At 41.3% G+C, this 27,594-nt stretch overlaps 1 protein-coding gene across 48 annotated transcripts in view; it reads right to left on the bottom strand.

Moving 5' to 3' along the window:
* Positions 1–27,594, bottom strand: part of adgrb2 (adhesion G protein-coupled receptor B2) — a 230,935-nt gene that overhangs the window by 54,791 nt on the left and 148,550 nt on the right. For all 48 annotated transcript variants that reach the window (XR_015037151.1, XR_015037152.1, XM_085792214.1 and 45 more), the window contains 2 exons: positions 25,609–25,652; positions 5,259–5,385 (listed from right to left, as the gene is read on the bottom strand). Coding sequence is in view for 46 of the 48 variants with exons in the window: in XM_085792214.1 (XP_085648340.1) it covers positions 5,259–5,385; positions 25,609–25,652 (171 nt within the window). In the remaining 2 variants the exon portion in view is untranslated. The remainder of the gene's footprint in view (positions 1–5,258; positions 5,386–25,608; positions 25,653–27,594) is intronic.

The raw sequence follows: 27,594 nt of genomic DNA, 5'->3' as shown, positions 1-27,594 counted from the left end.
CTAGGTAAATAAAAGCTGATATGCTTCAATCAATTCAGCAGACCCTCGGGGGTTCAACTTAACAGCTTCTGACTTCAGTATTCTCCGGACAAGCTGCAAGTCTCCTGTCAGTGTGTGACAACCTGGAGAGCTGACATAGTGACTTTAAGTGTAAAGTCATCAAATCAAGTGGTGGCCTTATCCCCAGGTATTTTTATTTTCACATTCTGTCAAGGTTTTCAGTGCTTGATAGGGTGAATGCAGAGCAAAGGCCTAAATCAAGGTTTGGACTTAAAGCCTGTAGCATCACGATACACCTTTTCTCCAGGGCTACTATCAATATAACTATTCATAGTGCCACATTCAACTGCACTTTCCATTCAGTTTTTAAAAATCAAACGAGCCAAAATAATGTCCTTGCCACATCTCTGCTAAATATCCGTATCTTCACACAGAGAAACACATTTAAATCATCTGTTTACTCTGTCGTCGTTTCCCCTGTCAGCAACTAACCCTCAGTTAATCTGACAAGGGATTCAAAGATTTTAATACAATTCCATGAAGAGGCCCTCATAAATTTTTAGCAACCCTCATTTTTTAATTACAGTTGACATGTGCAAGGTATTTGCATACCTTAACCTTGTAGTCTTGCTTCATCAAGGGAAGGCCTTGTTTTATTTCTAAGCGCTGTCTCCTGTTATAATAAATTAAAATATGAGCTGCCATCTTGTGGCACCTCAATAATAATCCCTATCAGCCCTCTCCAGTCAAATCACTCACTTTGACCATTAATAGCCTAAATAATAGACGATGCTGTGAGATTTTCCTATTCAGATTCACTGCTGGTGAGCACTAATGACAGTAGAGAAAACAAGAAGCAATTTATCTCAAGTAGACCCATTATTTCTTGAGAATGATTGGGCCAGAGGCAGTTAGCTGGTACAGTTGGCAGGTGAAAGAAGCTGTGAGAAATCCTTCACAGGAGAAGCAGACATCAATTCACATATTGTTCTTCTGAGAAAATTGCTTTGATACAGTAATTGGTTCATCAGTAAGTTGTGGAAGCACAAACACATCCCCACTTCTCCATGCCCGCCCTGCTATTTCTCATCTTCTTGCCTGTGTGTAGTTATTTGTGAGCTCATCTGTGCCGACTGGATCACAGTCTCAGGTGCTGTTTGAACCACTGACCTTTTAACTTGCATTTCTAGTTGCCAGCTTAGGCCAGCACAAGCTATGACTCCAACTGCACGGTATAGCCTTTAAAAAACGAGTTGGAAAGAGGCACTTGAAAACTATAATCAATTCTAACACAACTAGGACAGGGGCCCTATGTGCTGACAAAAAAAATGATGCAAACAGTTAGAGCTCACTTGATTAACTCAAGGCACAAAATGTTAAACTGACTTTTATAAAGCCAGTTCCTCCTTCAACTCCAAATCCCATGATCCCTGTGAGCACAGCGGAGGCAGCGAGTGCAGACATATCCGTAGGGTCTGTGTTCCCACTGCAGTCATACTGGGAATTAGGTGGCTTGGTTTATTGTATAGCTTCATGACCTCGCTCAATCAAGTCTGCTTTCTCTCTCTCGCTCTCTCTCCTCTTTCTCTAAAGTAACAACCTCTGTCTTGTGTCTGATAGTGAAGGTCTCTCTATAGATGCACAGGAGAAAAAACACACACAAACACACACACACACAGAGAAATCTCAGAGGCTATAGAAAGTAAACAGGATTAACTGGCTATCCCTCACTCCACTGTAAACGGCCTGTAATGGCAGCACTGCCTCTAAATCCCTCCATCTCTTTCTCTCCCCCCTTCCCTCCCTCGCTTTTCTATTAAACATGGAGGTTAATCCTCAACCCCCCTTGTCCCTAGCGCCGTGGCCCAGGATAAGCTGTCAGAGCTGGGCTGCTGATACTCAGCTCTGCTCCAACAGCCACACAGCCTGGACACAGCATATGAGCGTGTGTGTGTTTGAGTGTCTATGCGGGAATTATGCATGTGTGTGTGTGTGCGCTTGGAGTTACATGCATGCATGTTTGTGTGTTCATTCCTTACAGTAAGTGCATCCATACCTATGGTTGTCTGTGTTTGCATGTCTGGATGTGGCTGCAGGTTATTTTTATGTGTTGCCAAATTCATTCCATCTCTCTCTCCTCTTTTATAGAATCCAATCTCTGCTGGAACAAAAAAAAGCTAACTCTGGAGCACCCTAAAGCAACAAAGTGCACTCAGCATTGGCCCCGACGGCTTCTATCTGAGAGCCATTGACACAAAAACACTGACCCATACCTTCCGGTCCTCAGCACTGGATCTAATGGTGGTAGTGGGGGCTGAACGATGAATCACTAACGACTAGCACACTTTTCACAGATGTCACAGATGTCACAGAAGTCAATGCTTTTTTCCCTCCTAGTCCTCTTTCACTCAACGTGGCTGACCTGCTTGCTGTGTGACGAGGGAAAAGTCAATATTTTTCAGTTGGAAGAGGAGTCAAGGGAACCAGAAATAGCGGCAGGAATGGGACCTGTTCCGCTTATAGGTTGCAGCCGCCGTGTTTTCCATATAATGGGAATTAATGTTTCTCCGAGTACTGTAATGTAGGTTCTAGACCCCTGTGAGGTTATCCACGCTTTGAGGGACAAAATAATGAATAACTGTAGTTACTCACCTGAAGGCCATCACCTTATTTTGACCCTCTTCACACTTCATAAAAAAGAATGAAGGGGGTATCCAGGGGACAGAGGAGACAGGGATAATGGCCCCTATAGTACAGTATAGAAATCACTTACAAGCCAGTTCCTTGTTGATGGTTCGACTGTCCATTTCAGAGCCTATAAATTGGCAGGGCATCTATAATTTAAAAGGCCGTTCACTTCTACCTTCTCACCTTCACCGATGGTGACATGAGCAAGATGTGACTTATCCAGGTCTGGATGGATTACATGACTTGATCCATCCGAGTGAAAGTTCAAGACAACTGTCACTTGGATCCGTCAATCTATCTAAACTTAGAGAGGCGATCAGCAGCAACTGAGGATTATGGTGACTGGTTGACATTTTAGATAGAAATGCCCTTTTCAAGTGTGTTACAGTACTGTAAGTATAACCCTTCTGTGTGACCTATTCCATGCCGTTCCAGTATTTCCGAAAAAAAATCTAAGTTAACTTTGCAGAGAGAAAACGAAACAGGCCCTTTCATCACAAATGATCTAATTTCTTGCACACTAGGCTGTTGATGAGAAAGTTTTGTTCGACAGACAAACAATTACATCAGAAACTAAATGGATCTTTGATTTTAAAAAAATCAAATGTACAAAGTAAGATACAAGCCTGTGGATAGGTGCAAAGTTAACACTGCAGGGAATCCAATCACAGAGCCGCTGTTCGGAGGACTGAAATACAATCTTCAGCCAAAATAAATTCATTTTGATGCCGAGTCAATTTTGAATGTGGCAAACGTGGGATTATGTTTTGCTCTGTGCAACTACAGCAAAAAAAAAAATCATTTTGAATATCACTAAAACATGACCATACCATAAACCTATAGCATTTGACTGAAAACATGTGAGAGAAAACCAGAACGGCACAGCTGTGGCCAGACAGCTAAACAGTGAGTTAAAACTTACAGTAAGAAGCTGAGCTGCAGACTCATGTCATTTTCTATAACTTTGTCAAGTGACCACTTTCAACTCCCAAAATAAATTGAAATAAGGAATTTGATAGGGGGAAACTACCTTAGAGCGGCTATGTGCAGCAAACATAGTCAAGGTGTCCAGATCCAGGAGGACAGGGACGTTTTTAATCACCGTGTGTTTGAAAGCTGCAGGGTACACAGCTCTGAGTGTTGTATGTAGGTTACTGAAGTATAGATGCGTACATAAGTGCACAGCTCTTTATCTCAGCAACAGTCTGTTTGTTAATGCGTTACTACTTAGTGCATCCATGCTTAGTATCTCTCTGTCTCGCTCTCTTTCTCTATGTTTCCTTCTCTTTCTTGCTCTCGCTGCCAGCTGAGACCGGATGACCTTTTCTGTGTGGTTGAACATTTCCTCCCCAAAAACCTCCATTCCTCACAATCACTTCCCATTTCTGTGACACCTGGAGTTACCCTCCAGTGCTTACTGGGGATCTGCTTAGCTGGCTCCATTTTCTGAACTCACCATTAAGGGAAGGGGGGGGGGGGGGGGGGGTTCTCGTGTGTAACATTAAATTTAACCAAACTCCATCTCCTTACACTCCCTGATTATTTAATGTAATCACTGTCCTCGTGGGTATAAGGAGCAAGCAAGCATGGAGACAAATTAACAGCTAAAGCTATAGGGAACACTTTGTGACCACAGCAGTCAAGGAGCTGTGGCACAAAGTGAGAACAACAACTGAAAGTGTTAACGAGGTGAAAAGGGAGGGGGGTGATGTGGCTGATAAAAATAGGGGGAGGAGGTGGAGGCGGAGAACAAACGACAAGAGGAAAAAAGGACACAAGACAGTGGGTATAAGAGTGGATATAGGTATAGATGGAAGGTGTGACGGGGTGACGGTGTGGAATGTTTAACAGCGTCGTTAATGAATCAGGGTCTGCTGCACGACGACGAGGGTGGCTCTGAGAGGAAGGTGAGCTAAGAGCTGTCAGGTCTTTGGATGTCCATTAGCGCAATAGAGAAGATTGGGTCAGTGTATTAGAACAGGCATTACCCTGAACTGCTAAAAAGCCTTCTTTAATCATGTCAAACAGACACTCCAAGCCACTAGGACTATTTATAGAAGCCCAGGTTATGTGCTGCAGGCAAAATCACGCACAGACAAAACAAAATCTGTTTCTTTCTCTTGACGTCTCCTCTTCTCTCTCCACACATCACATCCTAGTAGCTCGCTGAGCAGCCTGACCTTTATGAAGTTGTAGCTCAAAAAAAAAAAGTTCCATAACGCGGAGAGTGACAGCCAATCAACATATAATTAGACAAGTGAACGACACCATGATCAAAATGGCATCTTATACACCGTGACGGCTGGCTTCTGTGGCGGCTTTCTTCTCAGAAAAAGATGCTTGTTATAAAATAAGACACCAGCCATCCCAGCATCACCTACAGATACCTCACTAAAGACGATAAATGACAGCTGTAGCAGCCTGTTGTATATTTTTTACAGAAGAATCCAACAGACAGGGATGCCAGCTAAATTCATACAACAGCAGCTCATCAGCTCAATGACCTGGCCCCTGGTAATAGTTGCCTTGTTAGCCCCCAAAGTCCCACAGAGTACATTGGTGTGACTCACCGGGTCTTTAGCTTGCTGCGCTAACACGGCGTAGGTGGATATCCTGCTGCACAGGCATTTGGTGTGGACAGTGGTTGACGCGAGCGTTTGGCAGCCTTCTGTGCCCCAGTTTTCTGCGCCAGCTTCCCTGGAGGTGGAGAGAAAAAGGGAAGGGGGGGGGGGGGTGTTGTCACAAGGGACATAAACAGTGACTGTGAGATAAATACACACAAAAAAACCAACGTGACTACACACACCTTTAAGAGGATCCAACTCAAAGGGAGGGAACATTTCAGACACTCTTCACCATCAAGTTCACAGAGTTCACCCATTCACTCTGTAGGATTAATATGCAGCGACCGGCGTTCACACCCACTGACAGGCTCTTTTACACCGCTGCCAATACAAGTCTGTGTCACCTCTCTTATTCTCAAGTCCTCGCCCTGTTTAGCACCCAAACACTTTCTTTCTCATCTTTGTTCTTTTCTCCTTTTTTATACCATCCCCTTTTCTTGGAGAAACAAGTCTTGAGACCTTGAAGAATGAAAGGGGTGTTATCAGATAGCAGTTAACAAAAAACAAAAACAGTGTGCGTTAAGTGGTGGAGGAACGTTATTCAGCGCTAAATGGCTCGTTGCTTCCAACAGGAGTAACAACAATCTCAGAATCTCATACAATGGGAACCTTGTACTTTTTATTACTCTACATATTTCCCCTGATCCCTTTATTTCCCTCTAAATGCTTTCAGGTTGAGTGCAGAGGTCAATCAATACATTTCAATCTGAACTAATTACCCCGGCTGCCCCACAGTAGACATTAACCTCATGTTTAGCCTTAGGTATACTTCTGGCTTGTAGAAACTCTACGGCTGCGTAGAGTTGTTCTGGTGGGGAGGCTAGGGTTAGGGCCCTGTGATTGATGGGTACAGAGGCATCAAGACTTAAACACCTTGAAAACATATTTTCAATCAACTTCTCACCACGGGTAATGGGATTCGACATGAACACGCTGTTTTGTGGAAAAGTTACAACAGTTTTTGATATTTCCCACTGTTTTGAAGTGACTTCGCTCAGTTTGAGAAGAAAAAAAAACAAGATGGTACATGAGGCCGTGCACCAATCACGTCTGTACAATAACTGAACAAGAATCTTATGACATTTGTGAGTTGTTTGGTCACTGATCAAATCAGATCACACCACGCACACAGTCCTGATAAAGCAGTTTGGTAAATTGCTTCTGTCTGCTGACTCTGATGCGTTTTATCAGGTACTCATAGTTGTCTACATCTTCTTTTGGTCTGCAATGATAAAGAATCTAAATGCTATGATGTATTCCCTGTTTTTTTTAATAAGTAGAATATTTATCTTGTTTGTGCATTTTGTTCTTCCCTTCATACAGACTTGTAGAGCAGAAAAGGGTGAAATGTAATCATATTGCTGACAGCACGGTGTACACTGTTCTTTCACGGCTAATGCTTTAGAGGAGAACTTAATTATCTCCTCTCAGGCTAATAGCAATGAGTACCCTCAACAGAGTGAGTGAGAAAATTGTGTTGTCTGTATAAGGACTTTGTTATATTAAGATCTGAATACGAGTCGCATTCTACAAATCACTCAATACAATGGAAATAGGTGGGCTTTGTCCGGCAACACGTTGTTGAGCTGAGCTTTGGTGACAACTGCACTATGAGAAAAGATAAACTATTTGTGGTATTTATAGTCTCTCCAGATCAATTTTGGTTACGAGCATTTAGATAAATACTAGGCAGACACTTGAACATTTTCCTCTGAGAATTGCCAAAAAAATAATGAAAAATATGGAACAACTCTTGCCCTTTTGTCATAATGGCTTAATTGACACATACAGTATGTCCTAATTTAGGTTTTTTTTATTTCAAGGCTAAATTTGAAGGCCAAATGTATCACAACAGCAAGACCAGGCTACATCCTTCCACTAGTGGGCAATGAAAGCTCCAACAGGTGGATCTGCCCAAGAGCCTGAATATTCTACTCTTACATGAGGCGGCTGACAGTGAAACTATTAAAGCCACATTCCTTTGCAAAAAAAAAAAAAACACTGACAAAAACCAACAACCCTCGACCGCCCCCATCCCCACCCCCCCAAACAAACAAAAAAAAAACAAACATGCTGTCTAGGTTAGGCAGATGTTTTGGTAATAATAGTAATGTCATGATAATAACAGGGGTAGATGGGATAGCAATCGACCTCAATTACGAAGGGCCAGTCCTTTGAAGAGCGAATACTGCCCCTGAATTGAAACACAACTAATGTGTAACCAAAGGAGACTCAGCAATATCACATATCATATTGATGTGATTATATTGTATTTCCATCCTTTTTATTTTTATAAGAATAAAAATGTATTTTTTATTTGATTTATTTTATCCTAAATCTGACACAATGTGTGAGGATATTTTCTTTGCAAACATATTTTTTTGCTGATTGTATGTTCATTACCAACACATTCTGTTCTGTAGTACACACTGCACAGATTTTCTCAAGGCACTTTGTGAGTATGACAATAAACTACAAACAAACTTACAATGTAGCTCAGTGATTTGCATATTCTGTACTCTGAATGAACAATGAATTATTTGTGCATCTCAACAATACAAATAAAAGAAAGAATGTAGTCGTTATGTCTTTTCTTCTTCTGTCTGTCAAACTGTTGAGAAGTGTATGGACAACCTGCCAATTAAAGACGGCATGTAAACCAGAGCATCGTGCTACACTTCACTCAAACACAATCAGTCAGTGTAACGACAAATGACAAAGAATGTATCAAGTGTATATTTCAAAAGTATATCTGGGCATGGAGGAATGCACACTAAACTAGATGAACATGCGCGCACACACACACGCACACACACGCACACACACAGTCAATTCATAATGTCAGTAATGAGATGTGAGTATAATTCCCTGATGATTATCATCTGAACAGTGACACTTCAAAGACTGAAGATCGGAAAACGAGTCACTGCAGTGAAGCTCAGAGACAGCTTGACAGGTAGCAACATGGTGCACAGCTTTGTGTGTTTGTGTGTGTGTGTGTGTGGGGGGGGGGGGGGTCAGAGAGGGAGGGGGCGGGGTAGGGAGAGCGACAGGAACAGAGGGAATGAGCGGATATGTGCACTTGTTACTTCTTATGAGGAAATCCTCCAAAGTGTGTTCACTTTGTGAGGTATTTTTAGTGTTTTTCAGCTTCTTTAAAAGAAGCCCCCCCAAAAAAACCATACATGTGGATTCCTGTGCTTATGATTCATCTGAGCTAAAAATGAATAGAAAACATGTCATTGAGATGTAAAATCCCAACAGATGTCAAGTTAAATATTTACAAATGGCTTCACCACACATGTACAACATAGCCATGTGGACTGTTAGTGTTCATGCATTAATGATTGCATGTTGCATAGACAGACAGCGGAAGTGTTACATACCGATTTATGCATGTAGGTTAACTTATAGACACACGTGAAGGCGTGTGTGCCCCATTTCCTACAGTAACACAGCAATGCGACAAAGACGCACACATATATCAAGTCTTCTGTGACAGTCTGGCAGCAAAGAGGAAGTTCGGGTGATGAGAAACTGTCTGACAGCTCACAACAGGGGGTGGCTGAAGATTACACCAACACGCCACGCACAAATGCACATCCTACGTGACCTCTTTGCTTTTTGGCTGCAGAACTTCCATCTTAATTGACTGCTGCCCCTCGTCTAGTTAATCTGGATTTGATTGTTGGTTTTGACTGCCTTCTAGCAAAAAAAAAAAAGGCCAGCTTTGAATTTGTCTAATTCTTTTTTCACCCACAAAGAAAAAACAAGCCACTCCAGCTGCTGCAGGGAACACAAACTGCTGCCCCGCTGGGATCATTGAAACATTAGATTATCAGTTGGGCTTAGCTTGTGAGGAAAGATTTAAAGGACATTGCTCCTGTTTTGCTTTTGTTAGAGCATTTGAATGAGACTGGAGCTGCTGGCGACTCATCTTATCGTGGCAAACAGGTACCAGATGTACAAACAGGTGCACATATCAGTATGGTTGGTTTATAGGCTACAGATCCCAAACGTATGCTGCAAAGATATCAAAAAAAAAAAAAAAAAGCAAAGTGTAAATATTGTACATAGCATCATACAGTTTCCTGATGTGTTGATAATCGACGCATCTGTTGTTTGGTGTGGATTTCAACAAATAAAGTTTTATCAAATGGGTGTTAGTTTGCAGAGGTACAGTAGTTATCCCTCAGTGCACTTGGAGTTTGAACAGATAAGAGTCTATGGCTCAACAAGTGGCACTGTGAGGCTTCACTGAGGCACGGTCTGAATGAGTTTATCACATTTATAATGTGTGATGTTCATCAACTGTACGTTGTGAACTTTTCGTGCTCCACTCTGTCAGTCTGTGACAATGTGCAATTGTGCTGTGTTTTTAAACTGATAAATTGACAACTTTAATTGCCTGAATAATAATAATTATTATTAGTATTACCACATACCTCCTTTTCTGTTTAATGATAACATTCTAATTGATGTGATTTCAATTACTGCTCGACTTCTATTAATTTTCGTCTTGATGACTTCATGTTATAAATAACTGCGGCTGAGATATTAAATCTATATCTCAGTAAAAACTCCACTTCAGTCCTGTATTTTACACATTTGTTGATTATGATTAAACTCATGATACAGTATAAACCAAAGGTCAGCTGAAGGTGACATGTTTGAACAAAATGTCATGGTACTCAGCCCAGTAGCTGAGACATTTCACTGCAGATTTTTTTAATGCAGATGTCAACAGCATGGTGATGCCGAAGGAGAAGCATCCTAGTGTTTCTGTCGGTGGTGGATTAAGCAAACAACTGACTGACTGACTGACTGACATCCCTACAGCCTCATTGTTTGCATGACTAAAGAGAAATTGCTGTCCAATTTTCTCCATAAATGCTTGTTAAATGATGTAATTGCTGTTAAGAAAAATAGGAAAATTCTTTCTAAACAACAGGGTAAATTGACCTTTTATGTCTCGCTCAGAAAAACATTGGTGCCAACTCTTGACTGAAAGGGCAGTGCTATGAAAGCCAATTGCCCCTCTGTTAAATAACAAAAAAAGGTTAAACATGGTTTGAATTCTGAAAACTAAAAGGCTTGATGTCAAGTCACATCTGCCTGGCCCACTGAGCAATGTTTCATCTTTTACAGGAAAAAAAATGACACATCTGTGAGGGGAAGGTACAGAGAATGTAGATTAACATGCACCTTAAACCTCATGATGCACACAATCTGCATTTTACACTTAATGTGAGCACATTTGTCTCACTCTTCCTTTTTTTTGGAAGCAATCTAGTAACTGCTAAGCGTTTAACATCAGAAATGTTGTTCTACATAGCTGTCACTGATGTAATAAAGATTAACATCATCAGCTAATTTTAGCTGCTGGCAAATGCTGTCAAAACTGATTCACAAGATGACTGTGGCCAAAATATATAGTTTTGCCCATTTTCCATTTGATATTAGCTATAACTGTATGCCCTGTGTCCATTAGTCAGCTCCTCATTGCTCATTTCCCGTTGAGTGTGCTGTCAAATATGTCCACAATATTTGCCTTTGTGTCATCAGGCATTACACAGGAGGATGATATTAAAATGTGGAAGAGGAGAGCTAAATGCAAAGAGACACAGAAGGCACTGAGGGACAGCAAAAGTGTTTCACAAATTCAGTAGCATGTAAATCCCAGGAACATGTGTCTTATTTTCGAGAGAATTATTTTTTAAAAGGTTTAGTACGTGATATGGTGAAGCACAGTGTATAACCAGTGTTGTGTTTTTTTTTTTATTATTATTAAAAACTTTGAGTATAGTTAGCTGTGTTCGAAATCACCCCCTAATCACGGTGTACACTACTTTCTACTCCAATATCCCACAATGCAATGCAGTCGTGTTTTGCCAGAGAAGAAGAGCAAGCTCATTAGCATGTTAGCTACAGTTTCTTTAGGTTATTTATCAGTAAACTGCCTTCGCTCCGTTTGCCTCGCCTGAGGAGCAGGAGTTGGGCAGCAGCATCCGAACAGTAACAGGCAGCATTAAATCAATCTAATAAAGAAACTGTAGTAGAATATGTAGTAAATACGATCTTACGAGCTAAGCTAATAGCCACAGTTCACACGCGAGCCGTTACAGCTCACGGTCGGGACACACCATAGATATATCACACGTGTATATATCTATGGGGACATAGATACACGTATCTATCTATATCTATCTATTAAATACACACACACACATATAGCCTATATCTATGGGGACACACAACAGTAGTGTGGCCGAGAAACCATGCAGAATCACATCCTCAAATGTTCCCACAAGTGTCCGGGTTTTCTTATTTTATTTTTATGTGTCCGGTTTGTTTACATGATTCTCGGCGCGTCTGCTTGCGTTACAACAATACCTGGCGCATCTGCTGACGCAACCATGTTCAGAAAATTACCGTGTAGTGTCCAAATTCTCCTCCCATCGTTCCCTACATCGTGCACATGATGTAGTGCACTATATCATATAGCCTACACAATGTAGGGGATAGGGAGTGAGGGAACGGGTGGATGATTTCGAACACAGCTCTTGTCTAATACACAGTGACAGCTGATGATACATACAGCAAAACAGAGAGTTAATTAGTTATAAATAGAAGTAGGGAGGAAGGAGAGGGCTTGTTGTTACAGAAAAAAAAGCTTTTATGGATCACAGAGGTTAAGTGGCCTTGAGAAGACATGCAGATACCAATGTGTGAAAACTCTCCACTGTGTCAGCATCACACAACACACAGAGTCAACAATGACAGTCCTCGTGCTGCATTAAAATTACATGGTGTATGGTTTGTTTCTTCCACTGCGTAGTGTTCAATACCAAAACCACAACATGTGGAGTACCTCAAGGGAGCTGCCTTGGTCCTTTATTATTCAGTATTTTCACAAATGATTTACCGTATGTATTAGAGAAGGCTAACACAGTTATGTATGCGGATGACGCAACCATATATACATCAGCATCTACTAATAATGTATTAGAAACTATTATGAATAAGGAACTAGAAAGTGTGGCTGAATGGGTTAAAGAAAACAAGCTGGTCCTGAACATATCTAAAACCAAGTGCATGATTGTAGGCTCAAATCATAATATTGATAGAAATCCTGTATTAAAAAATAAAATCAAAGATATCACTATAGACCAGGTACATGAGACCAAATTGCTGGAAGTGACAGTTGACAACAAATTATCATGGAAAAAACACATTAATAATATGATTGCAAAGATGGGTAGAGGTATATCAATTCTAAGAAGACATGCAACTTTTATAAATATAAACATCTTGAAAACAGCAATCCAATCGATAATATTATCACATCTCGACTATTGCCCTGCAGTTTGGTCAAATGCCACTGGAGACATGTTAAATAAACTACAATGTATACAGAATAGAGCTGCCCGCACAATACTTAAGTGTGACTACAGGACAAGGATAATTTCTATGCACAAGAAACTTAACTGGTTACTGGTCAAAGACAGACCTAAACAGACTATTGTACTCACTGTTTGTTGTTATTAGAAATATATCTGTCCTAAAAACACCTGTTATCTTGTTTAAAAACCTCGCTTTTAGTGCAGAGAGTCATAAATATATCACCAGACATGCAGCTGTAGGAAACTTTACATTACCTAAAGCAAGATCTAACGCCATCAAGCGTACGGTGTTGTATAGAGGTATGAAAGAATGGAATTCACTGCCGAAAAATATCAAACTCACCACGAACACAAAGAAATTCAAAATATTAATAAAACAGCATTTATCAAAGTAAGACAACATGGTATATTTATATATGGAGTATATTTCGATGGATATAGGATATGTGTTATTATAATGTATATTCTGTAGAATGAATGTATATACAAGTATGATGTGTGATGTGTAATGATGTATACATATATGATATGTAGAAATGTAGGTAATAGGATTAGTATGTGAACAATTAATATAACGAAGAATGAATGAAGCACAGTTAAGAAATGTAAACACTTATTCTGTTTTTGTTTTGTTAGGTTAAGCATATCGCTCACTTGTTTTTTTGTTTTAAATTTTTATAATGTTTATGTTTTGTGTTTTCAACTGTATATTTGATACTGTTGGACCCCAGGAAGAATAGCTGTGGCGTTGCTGCAGCTAATGGGGATCTTAATAAACAAATAAACAAATAAACAAATAAACAAATACCTGTAGGCCTACCGTAGTGTGTAGTGTATCAGTACCTTATGCATGCTAGTTGTTGCTCCCTGCATCTTGTTTGGCAGCAAACTATTTCTTGTGATTCTTTAGAAAGATTAACAAATTCTAGGACATCAATGCCCCCCCCTCCCTCCCCTCAGGTGCGTTCACTTAGCTCATAGCAGTAAAGTCACACGTGTAAATAATCAAATTAACGAGGGCTGAGTTCCAAGTTGCGTCAGTTCCAGGTTCCTGGTATTGTGCGCATGATGTCCCACTATCATGATTTAGTGGGACACTTGGAAAGAACAGAGCCACAGCTAATGCCATTAGTGACACCTGCGATTTTCCTAAAGGTCACTACTGCCATAATGTCTCCATCTATGTGTAACCTTTCACCTTTCACCTTCGCAAAGGTCAAATGAGCAAAAATAACTGAAAGGGCCACCAAGCACCAAACATCTGTTTTCAATGACTCCCAATAATGGTTAGACCTTTCCTAATGCACTCAATAGAGTCAAGCAGATTCAAATTGGACAATTCAAAATGTCTTAAACTGTGCATTTTTAATCATGTCACAATTTGTTGTCGTTTACGGGAGGACACAGAGGTTAGGACATCCGGAGATCTTGGCCCAGCTGTCTCTCACTGTGTCAAAAGCAACATCCTGTGTTTTAATCTGCCTGTGGAATTGTCATGTGTTGTCTCCTAATCTGTCTCTCCCAGGTTTTCCTAAAGCTCAACAGTATTACTGTACATTTGTAACAAGCAAGGTAAATCATCACCATATCTTTACCTTTAACTCTATTTAATTGTAATTTTTACATTTAAAGCAGAAGTAAGCGATCCGGTCGTTTTGGCTAATGCTGCGTTCCAGGCAGGCTTTTGAAACCGTAAATTACAGCTTGTCCCTACGTCACCACATTCACGCGCATCCCTTGGCTGCACACTAGAGGCTGACATTTTATCGGGATTCCCGCGGGACACGGGATTCCCACGGGAATCCCGTGATTCGGGAGTCAATTTATTTTGAATCACGTGATCGGGACGTGACGGGAAAAAATGTAAACGGGAGTGAACGGGACCGGGAGTCAAAGCGCGACATTCAAAGAAGCACAAGCCAGGATGGTGCGCTCAAAACGGTCCAAAAGTTTTAAGTGTGTGGACTGATGCACACTGCACACCCTCAGTGATCACTGTCCTGGCTCCGTAGAGGTGTACCTAAATCAACATACCGGTAGGGAAACGTTTTCGGCCAGTCAGACTGACTCAGAGGAGTCAGCTGATGCGGCGGCGGCGTAATCTCCACCTCGCATTAAACAGCTGATGCACACTGCACACCGCACACCCTCAGTGATCACTGTCGTGGCTACGTAGCGGTGTGTAACCTGTGTAAATCAACATACCGGTAGGCAATTAAACGTTTTCCGCCAGTCAGAGGAGTCAGCTGATGCGGCGGCGTAATCTCCACCTCGCATTAAACAGGTGATGCAGACAAGCAAAAAATAAAGAAAGAAAAAGAGAGAGAGGGAGAGAGAAAGGACGAGGAGGGCGTTCATTATCACTAATTGAAATAACAAAACAAGACGGTAGATGTGTTGACGCCACATCTACCGTCTTGTTTTGTCTGTCATTCAGCCTGCAGTGCGCTGAGGGAGAGAGAGGGGAGGGGGGATCTATGATGACTGTGTTCATAGAAAAAATTGGGAACAGGACGGGATCGGGAGTGATTTATTCGGGATTTGAACGGGACAGGATTTTTTTTTTACTTTGTCACGGGACCGGGACGGGACGGGATTTTTTTTGCGGGAGCGGGACGGGGCGGGATTGAAAAAACACTCCCGTGTCAGCCTCTACTGCACACACAGCCCTTTATGCCGTTCTCTCTCCTCATTGGATAAAACTTGTAGGATACGAGAAAAGTTTTCTCCTCGGCTCAGAGCAGAGCAGAGTGACTGAGAGACCCGTGTTTCGGTCCAAACACTCTATGTAAGTGATTGCTGTCGGAAGATATAACTATTTAAGACTTATATTAACACAAAATTATCGCTTACTTCTGCTTTAAATCTTTATTTTTGCATTTTTCCCATATCCAGTTAATAAATTATTGAGGTTTTCTGACAAATTCCCCAATTATTTCCACACTGGAGACTCAGAAGACTAAACTGAGAACATCCAAGTGTGTGCTATGCATGTGTAGTGTAGTGTGTCATTTGCCAAAGCGCTTAAGGGAAATCTGAAGGCCAAGTGGAGTAAGTTTTGATCCAGTTTTTAAACATTTATGTGTGAGATCCAACACATTTTTTTTTTTTTACTTGTTATTACTGAGTCTGCCTCAGACATTTGAGAGACAGACCATCTTACCATCTTATGGAGCACGTATTTTTACTCTGAGCATATTGGATGTGTCTGATTATGTCAAATGTCAGATTTAAAGAACCAATTCGGTGGTGATGGGTTTCACATTCAACATATAGGCAGTGCATATTGGCCTTTTACTCCCAATACATCTCAGAGGCACTGAAGCAAATCTCCATGTGACACAAATCATCTGTACTCACTCAACTCCCCATACCGGCTATTATGAAGCATTGACCAGCATACATTTACACTGTGGTGTCTGCCACAATGTTGGCCCATGTTTGAATTTCAGTGACTTTGTGTGTCTACATGCATAAATGTATTTGACCCAGATATTAACTCTGTAGGAACTAAGCTTTCCTCTCCTCCACTGACTGATGTAAAGACGAGTCTTATAAACGCAAGACACACACTGTGAGATTATCTGCAGCTTGCCGCGATGTTTATGTGCAAGACTGTACAGCTTATGTTTCTAAATGTTATTTCCGTGGCAGTAAACCAAACACAAAATACTTTTCACTTGATCTGAGCCACATGTATATGGAATGATGCAGGGAATGGAAACAAAGAAAAATCTCTTGATGCATAAATATGAAAAAAAAAGTAATGGGGGAAGCCATCACAGGCTCAAAGAGACGACCACCAAAGAGAAATTGTTCCTATGATGTCTATGACAGCATTATTCCTATGGTTGATAGTTATTGACTTAAATTCTTAGTTTTATATGCACATTTGCATATATCTGTGATACAGACAACAACTGGACAGGCCTTGGATTATGTGACTTGTCATTCCCTTGGTTCATGTCATGTGAGGTTGTCACACAAAACCCTCCTCCCCGCTTCTTCCCTTATTTTCGTGCGAGTCAGATGCTTTGTCATTGACCTCCACTGGCCCAATCTGCTCTCTACCATGGCCACGGGCTAATTTATAAGCTTCTTTCCCGGGATTATCTTTCTTCCTGGTGTGCGAGCTAGTGAGCGAACGGCAAAAGCAGAGATACAGGTTTCGGGCACAGCCATAAATAGCCTGCCGTTCTGACTGCCTGCATTCTGTGTTAACATGGACATGCCACATTGCTCTGAAGAAAATAGTTCCAGAGGAAATGGATTATTAGTTCTAAATCAGAGGGAAAAAAGTATGTCTATATATTTTGTGTCCAGATTTTCATATGCTGTGTCTCGTAGAAAATATAGAGGATTTATGAGAAAACTGGACATTTTCAAAGAATCTTGCCAGCGGCTCAACCGGGACACATAAGGCCAAAGGGGCAACTCCGAGTCTCACAAAGCACTAACACCATGCCTTTTCAGCCTATGTCCAGCGGCACAAAAGTAAAGAGGGCAGTGTGCAAGTCAACAAGATAAGCACAAGGCAAATGCTTTACTTAACATTAGGTTGCATATGTACAGTCCTTCATTTCCAGTGCAAAAGAATTTAGCATACAAAGCCATAAAATGACCTCGTATAGATTTTAAGGGGGTGTAGATGTTACTTACCAAGTGGCTCTTCAAAGCTACTGATCCCAGGGTCAAAACTCAGTGTATTCCAACCGCCACCCGAGAACGAGTCTTCTCCCTCACGGCTTCTAATCTAAATGTATACTATATAATACTAGTAACAACAACTTCATCACTGTTTAAGACTTTGCCCTAGCATCAGATGTAAAGGCGGTCCCTGGCCAAATGGTAAGACACAGTGCTCCATTATACCTTCAATGGTCACATGATGATGCAATCAACAAAAAGTAAAAAAAACACAAATTATCCACAAAATAAAAAGTTTCGACTGGATTTACTTTACCTCATCAGCCAAACTAAAAAGTAGAACTAAGTGCAAGCGGCCAACAGTTATCCACGAGGTCCAGTTACAAGAAGAAATCATAGCTTAAGTTCTGACTTTACATGGTACGTAGAACTGATGAACATGTTACTGTCCTCGGCCACTGTCCTCAACATGAAGTCAAACGTAATACACTGAGAATCGAAGCTTCCATGTTAACACGGTCTCTAAGGACTATTGTGATAGCTGGGGAAATGAGCTAAGTGTCCATCCTGTCCACCGTCTGTAACGCCCAGTGGAGGCAGAGCCCACGTATAAGCCCTACTGGCCGACTCCCTCTTACTGCTTTGACTCTCTGTTTGACACGGTCTTGATCCCTTCTGCTCTGTCAGATGGAAAAGTGGAGCAAGCCCTATCAGCCCTACATCCCATCCCCTCCTCCTGGTGGCTACGCTGCTAAGTGTGTTAGTCTGCGTGTGCGTGTGTGCATGTGCATGTGTTACTGCATAAGTGTTGTGCCTGCCTGTAAAAGTGGGAAATACAATTCATTTCAGATGGGAAGATAAAAAAAAAAGTAAACCTACTTTTTTCACAACAAAATTGCAATGTCAATATTTGCATTTTAGTATTTACTGTTGCTCAGTTTTAAAAACATGTTCACTGGTCAGATCAGTCCTACATGTAAGAACAGTAAGTACAATCTGTGAAAATCTAAATCTAAAATTCTGGGCTATTAGATTTAACCAAATGAAGTACTATTTAAAGTCTGAGCTCTCTGCTGTCTCCTCAAGGACAACACTGATTATGTTGCAATAGTTTTATTCTATTATCGCCATCCAATTTCAACACCTATTCATTGTGTGTAAGGTTGCAGTGTGCTGAATCCTCCCAGAATGCAACCAGCAAGAGTCGGGTCACACTACAACACATGCAGACACAAACACATTTATTAATGGGTAAATTAGATTGACCCGCCTGCTGTGAGGTGATTGTGGTAACCTGAGCCACTGCGCCATGCTCTACTGTATTTATACTATAAATTAAAATGTGGACATGCTGAGGGTGGTCTGCCGATAGATATTAAAGCTCAACAAAATCATTACGTGCAATAATGCTGCATCCACAAATCAAGACATTGTACTAAAAGTATGAAAAGGAAAAACATCTGGGGCTGTGGAGTAAGGAAGAAGTGAGTTTATCAGACCTCTGTTGCCAACTCCTCCTCTCTGGATGAGGCTAGTAGCCTGAGGCTACATTAGCTGTTACTTGCATAACACACCAGACACTTTGACTGAACTGTCAGAGGTCAGAATGCATTGTGAGTAAGGCAGATGCCAGATTTGGACAAGGAAGATTTAAAAAGTACAATGTCTCTGCTTTAAAAAACAACAACAACAAAAAATGTCCATTGTGAGTCAGCCTTTGTTATACAAGTGCAATGTTGAATCAGTGCAGTAGTTTTTTTTTAAACAGAAGACATCTTACAACAAGCAAGTGAAGTGTTAGGTATCCAAAAAGGATAAACACAAACACAAATTTATTTATCCATCCAGGAGATTAATGGGTGGCGTCACAGTGCCAATATGAAAATGGAATAGTGTCATACTTGGCTGGGGTCAGAACTTGCTGCTGTGATTTTTTGGAAAAAAAAAAAATAATAATAATAATGTGATTACATTTTGGCCAGATTTGTATCCAGCTAGATTTTTGGCAGCGTGAGGATTATACCTTTGACTTTTTACTTCATTTAAAGTTGAGACCTGTCTGTGCCAACGCTGATAGCGCTGCCAGATCAGTCTGAGCCCAAAGCAAGCCTCAATCTACCGTGTCAGATTGAGGGTGTTAGAGCTTCTTGTGCTGCACACCAGGCCATTATTGGTGGTGGGGCTGGGTGGCTATAAGGGAGGGGGCAGGGTGGGGGGGCGCCTGGGTCTTTAACCACTGATCCCCGATCAAGCTGAAGACCACTGGGGATTAGAAATAGGATTAAGCTCTTCACAAGCTTACTGTCATCCATCCATCTAAAGTGTATATTACATTCATCTAAATAAACATCTAACTACTGGGTCATATTTTTAAACGTGCTTCAAAATGAGATTGCTTAGCCCTCTGCCTACGATGGATCATTACTTAGGGGCCGTCCATACGAACGGGGGTATTTTTGAAACCGTGTGTTTCTCTGCACAGTTCGGCCTGTCAGCCACATGTAACCACAGTTGTGGGCTCCTGACACCGGAGTTTTTTGTAACCAGAGTCCAGGGTGAACTTTTTAGAAAAGTCCGGTTTCAGCAGTCATGTGTGGACAGGAAAACCGAGGAAAACCGCAATTTCTTGTCGACGTTGTTTGACGATGTCACACTGTGCGAGGGTAAACAGTAAGTTGTATCCATGGAGACTTGTGGAGCACTCTAGACGTGACCAGCTGACGGAGTTGCTGTTACTGGAGCTATTTAGCATTTAGCATAGCCATTGTTGTTTTTCGGGTGTAAGTACCAAATGTGTCCGGGCGTAATGCATTACATTTACGTGGATGGATGCTACAGCGGATGTTAGCAAAATTGGTCACTTCGCCCCATAGTAGCCTAAATATTGGACTCATTTGTCACAAGACACATCTCTTCTGAACAGCTTGACACGAACATGGCAATTTTCAGACGGACAATTGAACCTTGTTCAAGAACCGTCTCTGTCTCAACAACACACTCTCGCGAGATTTGGCACAGATCTCCTAGGCAACGTCAAACAAACATTCATGAACATCCGCGCTAATTACAGTATTTTAATCATTTTCGTCACTGTTAGCTGTGTAAATGTTTAATGTTATCATAAGAAAAGGGTTATAAGGGTTGTATTTAAGTATGTTTCTTCTCTGCTTATTAAAAATGGAGTGTGAAATGTTTGAGTGATGTATAAATCCATGTTTGCGTAGGCTAGTATAATGTCTATTACAGATGCCAGCATGCAGGCAGTTTATTCTGATTGAAAAAGCAGCCGTTATAGTATAGAATCTGTGCAGTACATCTGGGAGTGGTGTGTATACACTCTAATGGAGGCAAAGTAATCTGTAATTCAACAGATATAAGATAAGTGCTCCATGGTTCAGTGTGAGAGTGTGTCTATATATATGTACTATATATGTTAGTGGCGTATCAGGCAATATCCCATGGAGATGCAGTGAGGGTCAAAGCACAGAGACGCCAAAGGCAAGGTCGGCAACTGCATACAGTAGTAAAGAGAAGCTGAACACCATCATCATCTCCATCTCCCATGGACGAGAGAGAGAGAAAGTTAGTGAGGCAGCATATGAGACAGAGTTTGGAGAAAGAACCCAACGAGGAGAAGCGACAACAACATTGGTTATTCACGTCTCATCTCAGTGCTCTGTATACCTCCAAACATAATCAGAAAAATTTGTCCATTTTACCCATAAACAGGCTCCTTTGCCTCCACTAACCTGAGCTCCCATTTTTCCGAAGCCTGTAAAACTTTTATGAGCGCTAAACATAACAGTATCTATTTGAGCCAGCGAGGCAAATGAAAACAGGTTGAGAGTAGGTTGAGGAGACAGGCACATGGGGGAAGACGGGGAGGGATGACGAGCACTACGAATTGGGTGGGCAGATGGTGCCGACATATGGGCCTGTTAGGGGCAAAATAAATAAATAAACACTCACACATAAATACTGAGATGAACTGTGAGCGCCACAAACTGTTGGCCAACTTAGCCAGCTGAGAGAGAGTGTGCACAAATAGGAGAAAGATACCATTGACATTGCTTGCAGATTTGTAAATAGACTGCCACTGCTGATTGTGATGGTGATGATAGGCTATAGAAATGTGAGCCTTCATCTTCAAGGAAGTATACATTACCCATATATGCAAACTCAGAGGGGAAAGATACACATAGATTCTTGTGATCTAATTTCCTCATGTGGATGCATCTGTATGCACTAAAAATAATCTCCACGTACGGGTTAGAGAGCGACAAAGTTATTTTCCCCATCTCTGAGCTGAACATCTTTTCTTCTGCTGTCTGCTTCAGCAGCTGCCGTGTTTGCCCTCCCTCCGCATTGCTATCTATACATTCTCCACCTCTCGTCTGCCTTCTGCTCAACCTCAAAGCCCCGTGGCTCAGTTAGAGAGACAGCCAGGTTTAGAGAGGTGATATCCTCCAGCAAACAAACGGCTGCTTTGTACAAGATGTTCCCTGCCCGCATCACCTGCTCGCTTTCCACCCAGCTCCTGCCTCTGAGATCTACTGCCCAGCCGGCACAGAGCAGCAAATGGAGGAGGGCTAAAATACAGATGCCATGCAGTCGGTGGATATATTCATGTTATTTTTGGTCCCTGCGTAGGCGTCTGTACAGTATGTACTCTATATGATGCACAGATGTTTGCGTGCATGTATAAATTCTACATGGTAGCATCAGATTACAGAACTAATACTCTCTCTTTTTTTTAACAGTTGACTGGGCTTCTCAGTCTCACACCTTTTCCTCACATCATCTGTGCACCAAAAGAGCATGTTTACACACTGAGAGCAGGAATAGCAATAACAGCAGTAATATGGGATCCAAATCATCAGGCAGCTTCTGGGATTTAAATTAGAGCATTCTTGTGCTGTTGGCATCAGCCTTCACCATGCTATCAAAAGGATTCTGATTGCATATTAAATTGAATGTGGTTATTTCTAATTTTGACATATGTTTTGGTCACTGTGTTTACATATCTGTGTGTAGTCCCGTCTGTGCGTGTCTGTAAACAGTAAACACATTACCTAATCCCTAGCAAATATATTTGGATGTTTACCCATTTTCCTCTCGGTGTGAGTATTTTTGGTTGATAGACAGTGCCGCCACCTTGTCACTTTATATTCTGTTTGGCTTCCTGCCCTCGTAATGTTCATTTGATTGCAGCTGTAATCTGCCGGCTACTTAATTGACTTTGCTTAGCTTTGTGTCGCTTCTACCTTGATGGAGGAGGGTCAGGTTTGATAAGTTACTATGTCTTATCCTCTCTGTGTGAACCCACACTCCCACATTCTCTGGAGAGTCTTCCTGAAGAACTGGGTGAACTAATGTGATCTCGAGGGAAAGGCTGAGCTAACCAGAATTTTGCTGTCATCTGTCTTGTTGTCAGAGCAGACAGGGAGGTATGCTGTGATGGCCCCCTGACAAATTCAATTCTTATTAAAAGCCATTTGCTCTGACGAAGCATCATCTGTCAAATCTGTCTGCTAAAAGCTTTTTGGAGCTTTTAATGGCATCACGGGGTCGTCATCACCAGATGAATTTGAGGCTGTTGTCATGGAACTGTGCATGACTGAACTGTCAAACACAACTTTAAAGCCAACACAGACAAGAAGTTCTGAAAAGTGTTTGGAGCATCATCTGCTAATGGCGACCATGGGATGTGGCTAAAAGCTCCAAAACAAGAAAGTGGATGTAACCTTGAGGAGGAGTGGGCAATTAACCGAAAAAGCATCGAGTAGAACCTACATTTAGTTTGCAACCTCTTATGTTCACATGCCTTCACAACATTATAATAACGTCAGTCTGCATCCACTCTAAAAGAAGCTGGTTACATGGATGACAGGGCAAACCTTAACTTTTAATATGTCCTATAGAGGTCCTATGTTTTGGAATGGACTTAAAAAGCAAACTACATCTCAACTTCTCTTGAATTTCCCGCTCTCTCCATATCCCACATCCTTACTCTTATTATTTATTACTTATTTCTATTGTATCTATTTGTTACTGATCACTTTGCTCTTTATCTCTCCATTTTTTCTCTTTTTTTTCACTTTGCTCATATAACGTTGACTATGTATGCACTTTATCTCCTTTTTTTTCTATGTTTATTTGTTAGCCATAGAAATTTGTCTTGTTGTAATATGTTATAGGGGTGGAACTTATGTACAAGCCAATCGGCTTTGCTCCCTCCGTGCACCATTGAATATAAAATGTGTGCTAAATAAATAAACTGAACTGAACTGAAACTGAAACCTTAGGCTTCAACCCAGACAGCCTAGTATGTGTCATTCTGGCACAGTCTAGCTTCAGTGAGGATGGAACGCACACAAATACTGCAGAAAAACTAGTTCAGCACGCTAAAAACACCACTTTCTTTAATCACTTCACCAAAAAAACACATTACGAAAGAGAGAGATCCAGTGCTAAAGTAATCATGAATCTTAATCTTGGTAAAAAAAAAAGTTAGAAAATCATACAGTCCAGTGCTTTAAGTGGGAAAAAATAAGTGCCGGTACTCCCCTTTTCAGCTGTTGGCTGGTAAATTAGGCAGTGGGCGGTCGATACCAGCACATCATTACAGTAACTGACAGGCTACATTCAAATATGATGCTGATTTAAAAAAACGTTCAATTGAACTTTCCAGAAAGATTTTTAACAAGTATTTTCTTGTTAAAATCCATCTGTGAATAATGTATGACGACAAATGAATCAGTGTTTGTTATTTGAAGTTTACCCAATTCATAATGTGTCTCTATCCTGTCCTAACTGACGTTTCTTTTCCGTCAACAAATTATTGCCAACATGAGTTTATTCAATGCTACAGTAACTGTTTCTACAGTAGAAACAGCACTAACTTTTCACTAAAATTGAGCTGAATGAGCGATTCCTCCCATTGCTGCTGTGATTCACTACATTCATAGCCTAATGTTAGACAGCGGCTTGGGGCTGGTTGGTCTCAGCTAGAAGTTTTTGTGATTTGTGGCCAGATAGACAGCCTCCACAGACAGCTGTCATTTAGCTTGTTTTAACAAGCTGACTGCAACAGCTTCACAATGTTTCTCAATAACAGCTTCCATTTTACTGTTCTCTTAGCCAAACAAGCATTTTGGGAAATATGACTCATATTTAAACATGTTGAATAAGTGGTAGACTACTAGTTAGTGGGCTAAAATCTCTGTACCGGTGCAGACCCACTTAAAGCACTGAGTCCAGCCCTAACCTTGAGGAATCAACTATCAAGGGTATTTCAGTTGGTATTTTCAGAAAACTCAACATAAGAATCTGGGAAAATCTGTGATCTTGTCTTAATATGGAAATTGTCAATTCCGACTAGGAGCATTAGAGCTTTGAGTTTCTCAATAACAAAACCGCAACACTAACCAAGTGATTTTGTGTCAACACTCTGACCACCAACACTACAGTAACTCCACACCCATGAATTCTGGGCAGTTAAATGTTGTCACACTTGCTCGGTCACTGTATATTACCTCCAAATAAAATGCATATAACTGTTTTCATAGGACAGTGGGTTGCATTTGTTCAGTTATGCTCCCATGGGTTGAAGACATGGGCCATTAAGAGCAGTTTACGATAGTGAAAGCACAATCAGACCATGACCTAAATCTAGCCCCTGATGTAATGGTACTGAACGAGTTTGAGTTTGTTATTGACAAATAGAGTAATCACTATGTGGGTTAATGGTTATAATTGCATGATCGATTGTGCTGGTTTACATTTGTTCGCTTGGTGGTCCACTATACAGAGCAAACAATGTGAACGTGTCAGTGGCCTACATAGACGAACAAGAGAAAACCCATTAACTAGAAACTAAGGCTTCAGGTCATCAGTGACATAGAAATGGACCATTCAGGTTTGAGCAGTCAGTAGAATACAGAATTGAACAACAATATAAAAACCTGCAGTACTCAGAGATTGTGTGTGACTCTACTTTGGAGCGATTAGGAACACAGAGAGAATAGTGCTTGTTCTCACTGGCTGATTTAATTAATACTAACACAGGGAACTTCATTAGACTGTTTTCAGTTCATTAATAAAATGAATCTGACTGGGCATGAGCACAAACATGATCTGCATCTATAACCACACATAAACACAAACACTGACACACATACACATTACTGCACTATACCGACACACTCACGTGGATACGAGTATCAGAATTTTTAAGGGAAACTTACGGGTTGCCATAGTCCCAGACAACGCACTGAGGATCTGATGTACCCTGCAAGATACAGGGGAGGGGAGAGAGAGGGGGGAGGGAGAGGGGGAAGAGAAGATAAGCTGTTATTGCCAGTCGAGAGGAGAGTGAATGAGAGAGGGAGAGGAGACAGAGTAGCTCATTGCCAGAGGAGAAAGAGTGATGCTGCATGGGCGATGGAGAGAGGTAAACAGACAAGGAAAGAGAGGGATTGAGACAGACAGTGGGAGGGAGGGATGGAGAAAGAGTCATTGTCAGGGGATTGAGCAGCAAATAGATGCTGCTGCTGCAGAAACAGAGAAGGTGTGCGAGACAAAAAAAAGAGAAAAGCCATTTCATGAACGGTAATACAGAGAAGGCCGGGGTCCTTTACTTGACTTTAATCCAACTGCAGTGGAAAGTTATAAAGTATACAGTAAGTAACAGAAAGTATGTAAACTATGACATATTAAAATGTATTTAGGTATAATAATTATTTATTATTACTAGCCTTTTCAGTGTGCGTGTTAAGTCTTAAATTCGATTTAATTACCACCACTATTCTATACTATACTCTTAACATCCTGGTTGTGTTGAAGGAATTGATTCAAACATGTAAAAAAAAAAAAAAAAAAAAACAGAGATAAAAAAGGCATGTAATCTTTTAAAGGCGGCTTAACGCTGGTAATTTCAGTGCAGTCTTAATTCATTGACCCATTGCGACCAAAAGCCAATGACCAGGGTCGACTAGCAGGTGAATCATCTGGTAATCAAAGCTCAGCGATGCATAGCGGCGAAGTAAGACCCGCCATGACTCAATTGGTGAATCAATGGTAGGATCGATATCTTTAACTGACTCATCACAACTTGTTCCAGTGGTGATCCTCCGTGATCTTGCCTGCGCCCATTCAACCTGTATGCCTCATTTGGCCCAGGACTGGATTAGAATTGGTTTTTCAGGTGAACCTTTTGTGGGTCCCTGATCTGGATCAAAGGGTATTTTCCTCATGTTCATTTGTGAATCTAAATAATTGAAAGACCCCAATTGGTGTCTTTCGGCTCAGAGTGATAAACGGACCAATACACCTTCCAGGTCCTTTAGAGTGCGAGTGAGTGATCAGGATCTTTATTAACTGCCCATGTGTGGGATGCAATTCTTCTAGTGTGCTGGTGCAGAGGAGTCTGTTGGTCCTTCCTCACTCTGACATCAAGCACTTTGCCTTTGAGCTCCCCCTTATGGCAAAGGAGATTATAGCAGTAATTCCACAGGCAGACTGTTCTGTCCAGTAGAAAAGATGAAGTCCACTGTGAGAAGACTCCCTGGAACCTGAGAGGATTTGAGGAAATAACCTTATCTTGACTGAAGTGCAAAAGGAAAGTTTTCTGAATCAACAGCGTTTTAAATAAAAGGAGAGAGAGAGAAGGAGCCGATCCACACTATGAGGATTTATTTCTCGCAGGCAAGGTCACCTCCTGAACAGTTCATAACTGATCTCCCATGAATTAGTGAATGGAGTGTGTCTCTTCATAGTGTGAATCAAGAGCACGGGATGATGCAAGGTTTACACACTGGATCAAAGGCCATCTGACACAGATTGATGGATGACAGCGCTTTGTTCTGCTTCACATGCAGAACACTGTCACCAACATTGGATGTCCCTGGGCATGCATTAGCGTGGGTGTTGCTCTGTTAGCATTCAGCTATCAATCAGCAGGCATCATGGTGACTGTATGCTACAGTGGGACTGACATCCACGTACTCCCACAATGTCTGTCTCCTCTTTAGTGCCGATACGTTGCATAATGACAGCGTCTGCTCGACTGATGCCTCTCAAAGGGAGCAGCGTGTGTCTGATTCTAACAGCTGCATTTATGGACGGTAATAATGGAGTCTAGTGTAACTGCTCTGTCTGTTTTCTTTCTCTCTCAAATGGAACAGCCATTTCCTCCAAGGTAAGCACACGGAGTGGTCATTTGTTGGTAAAAG

The sequence above is a fragment of the Trachurus japonicus genome, chromosome 11 (genome assembly GCF_045865225.1).
Source record: "Trachurus japonicus isolate A0001 chromosome 11, Traja_1.0".
Lineage (NCBI taxonomy): Eukaryota > Metazoa > Chordata > Actinopteri > Carangiformes > Carangidae > Trachurus > Trachurus japonicus.
This window is presented reverse-complemented; position numbering and strand designations above follow the sequence as displayed.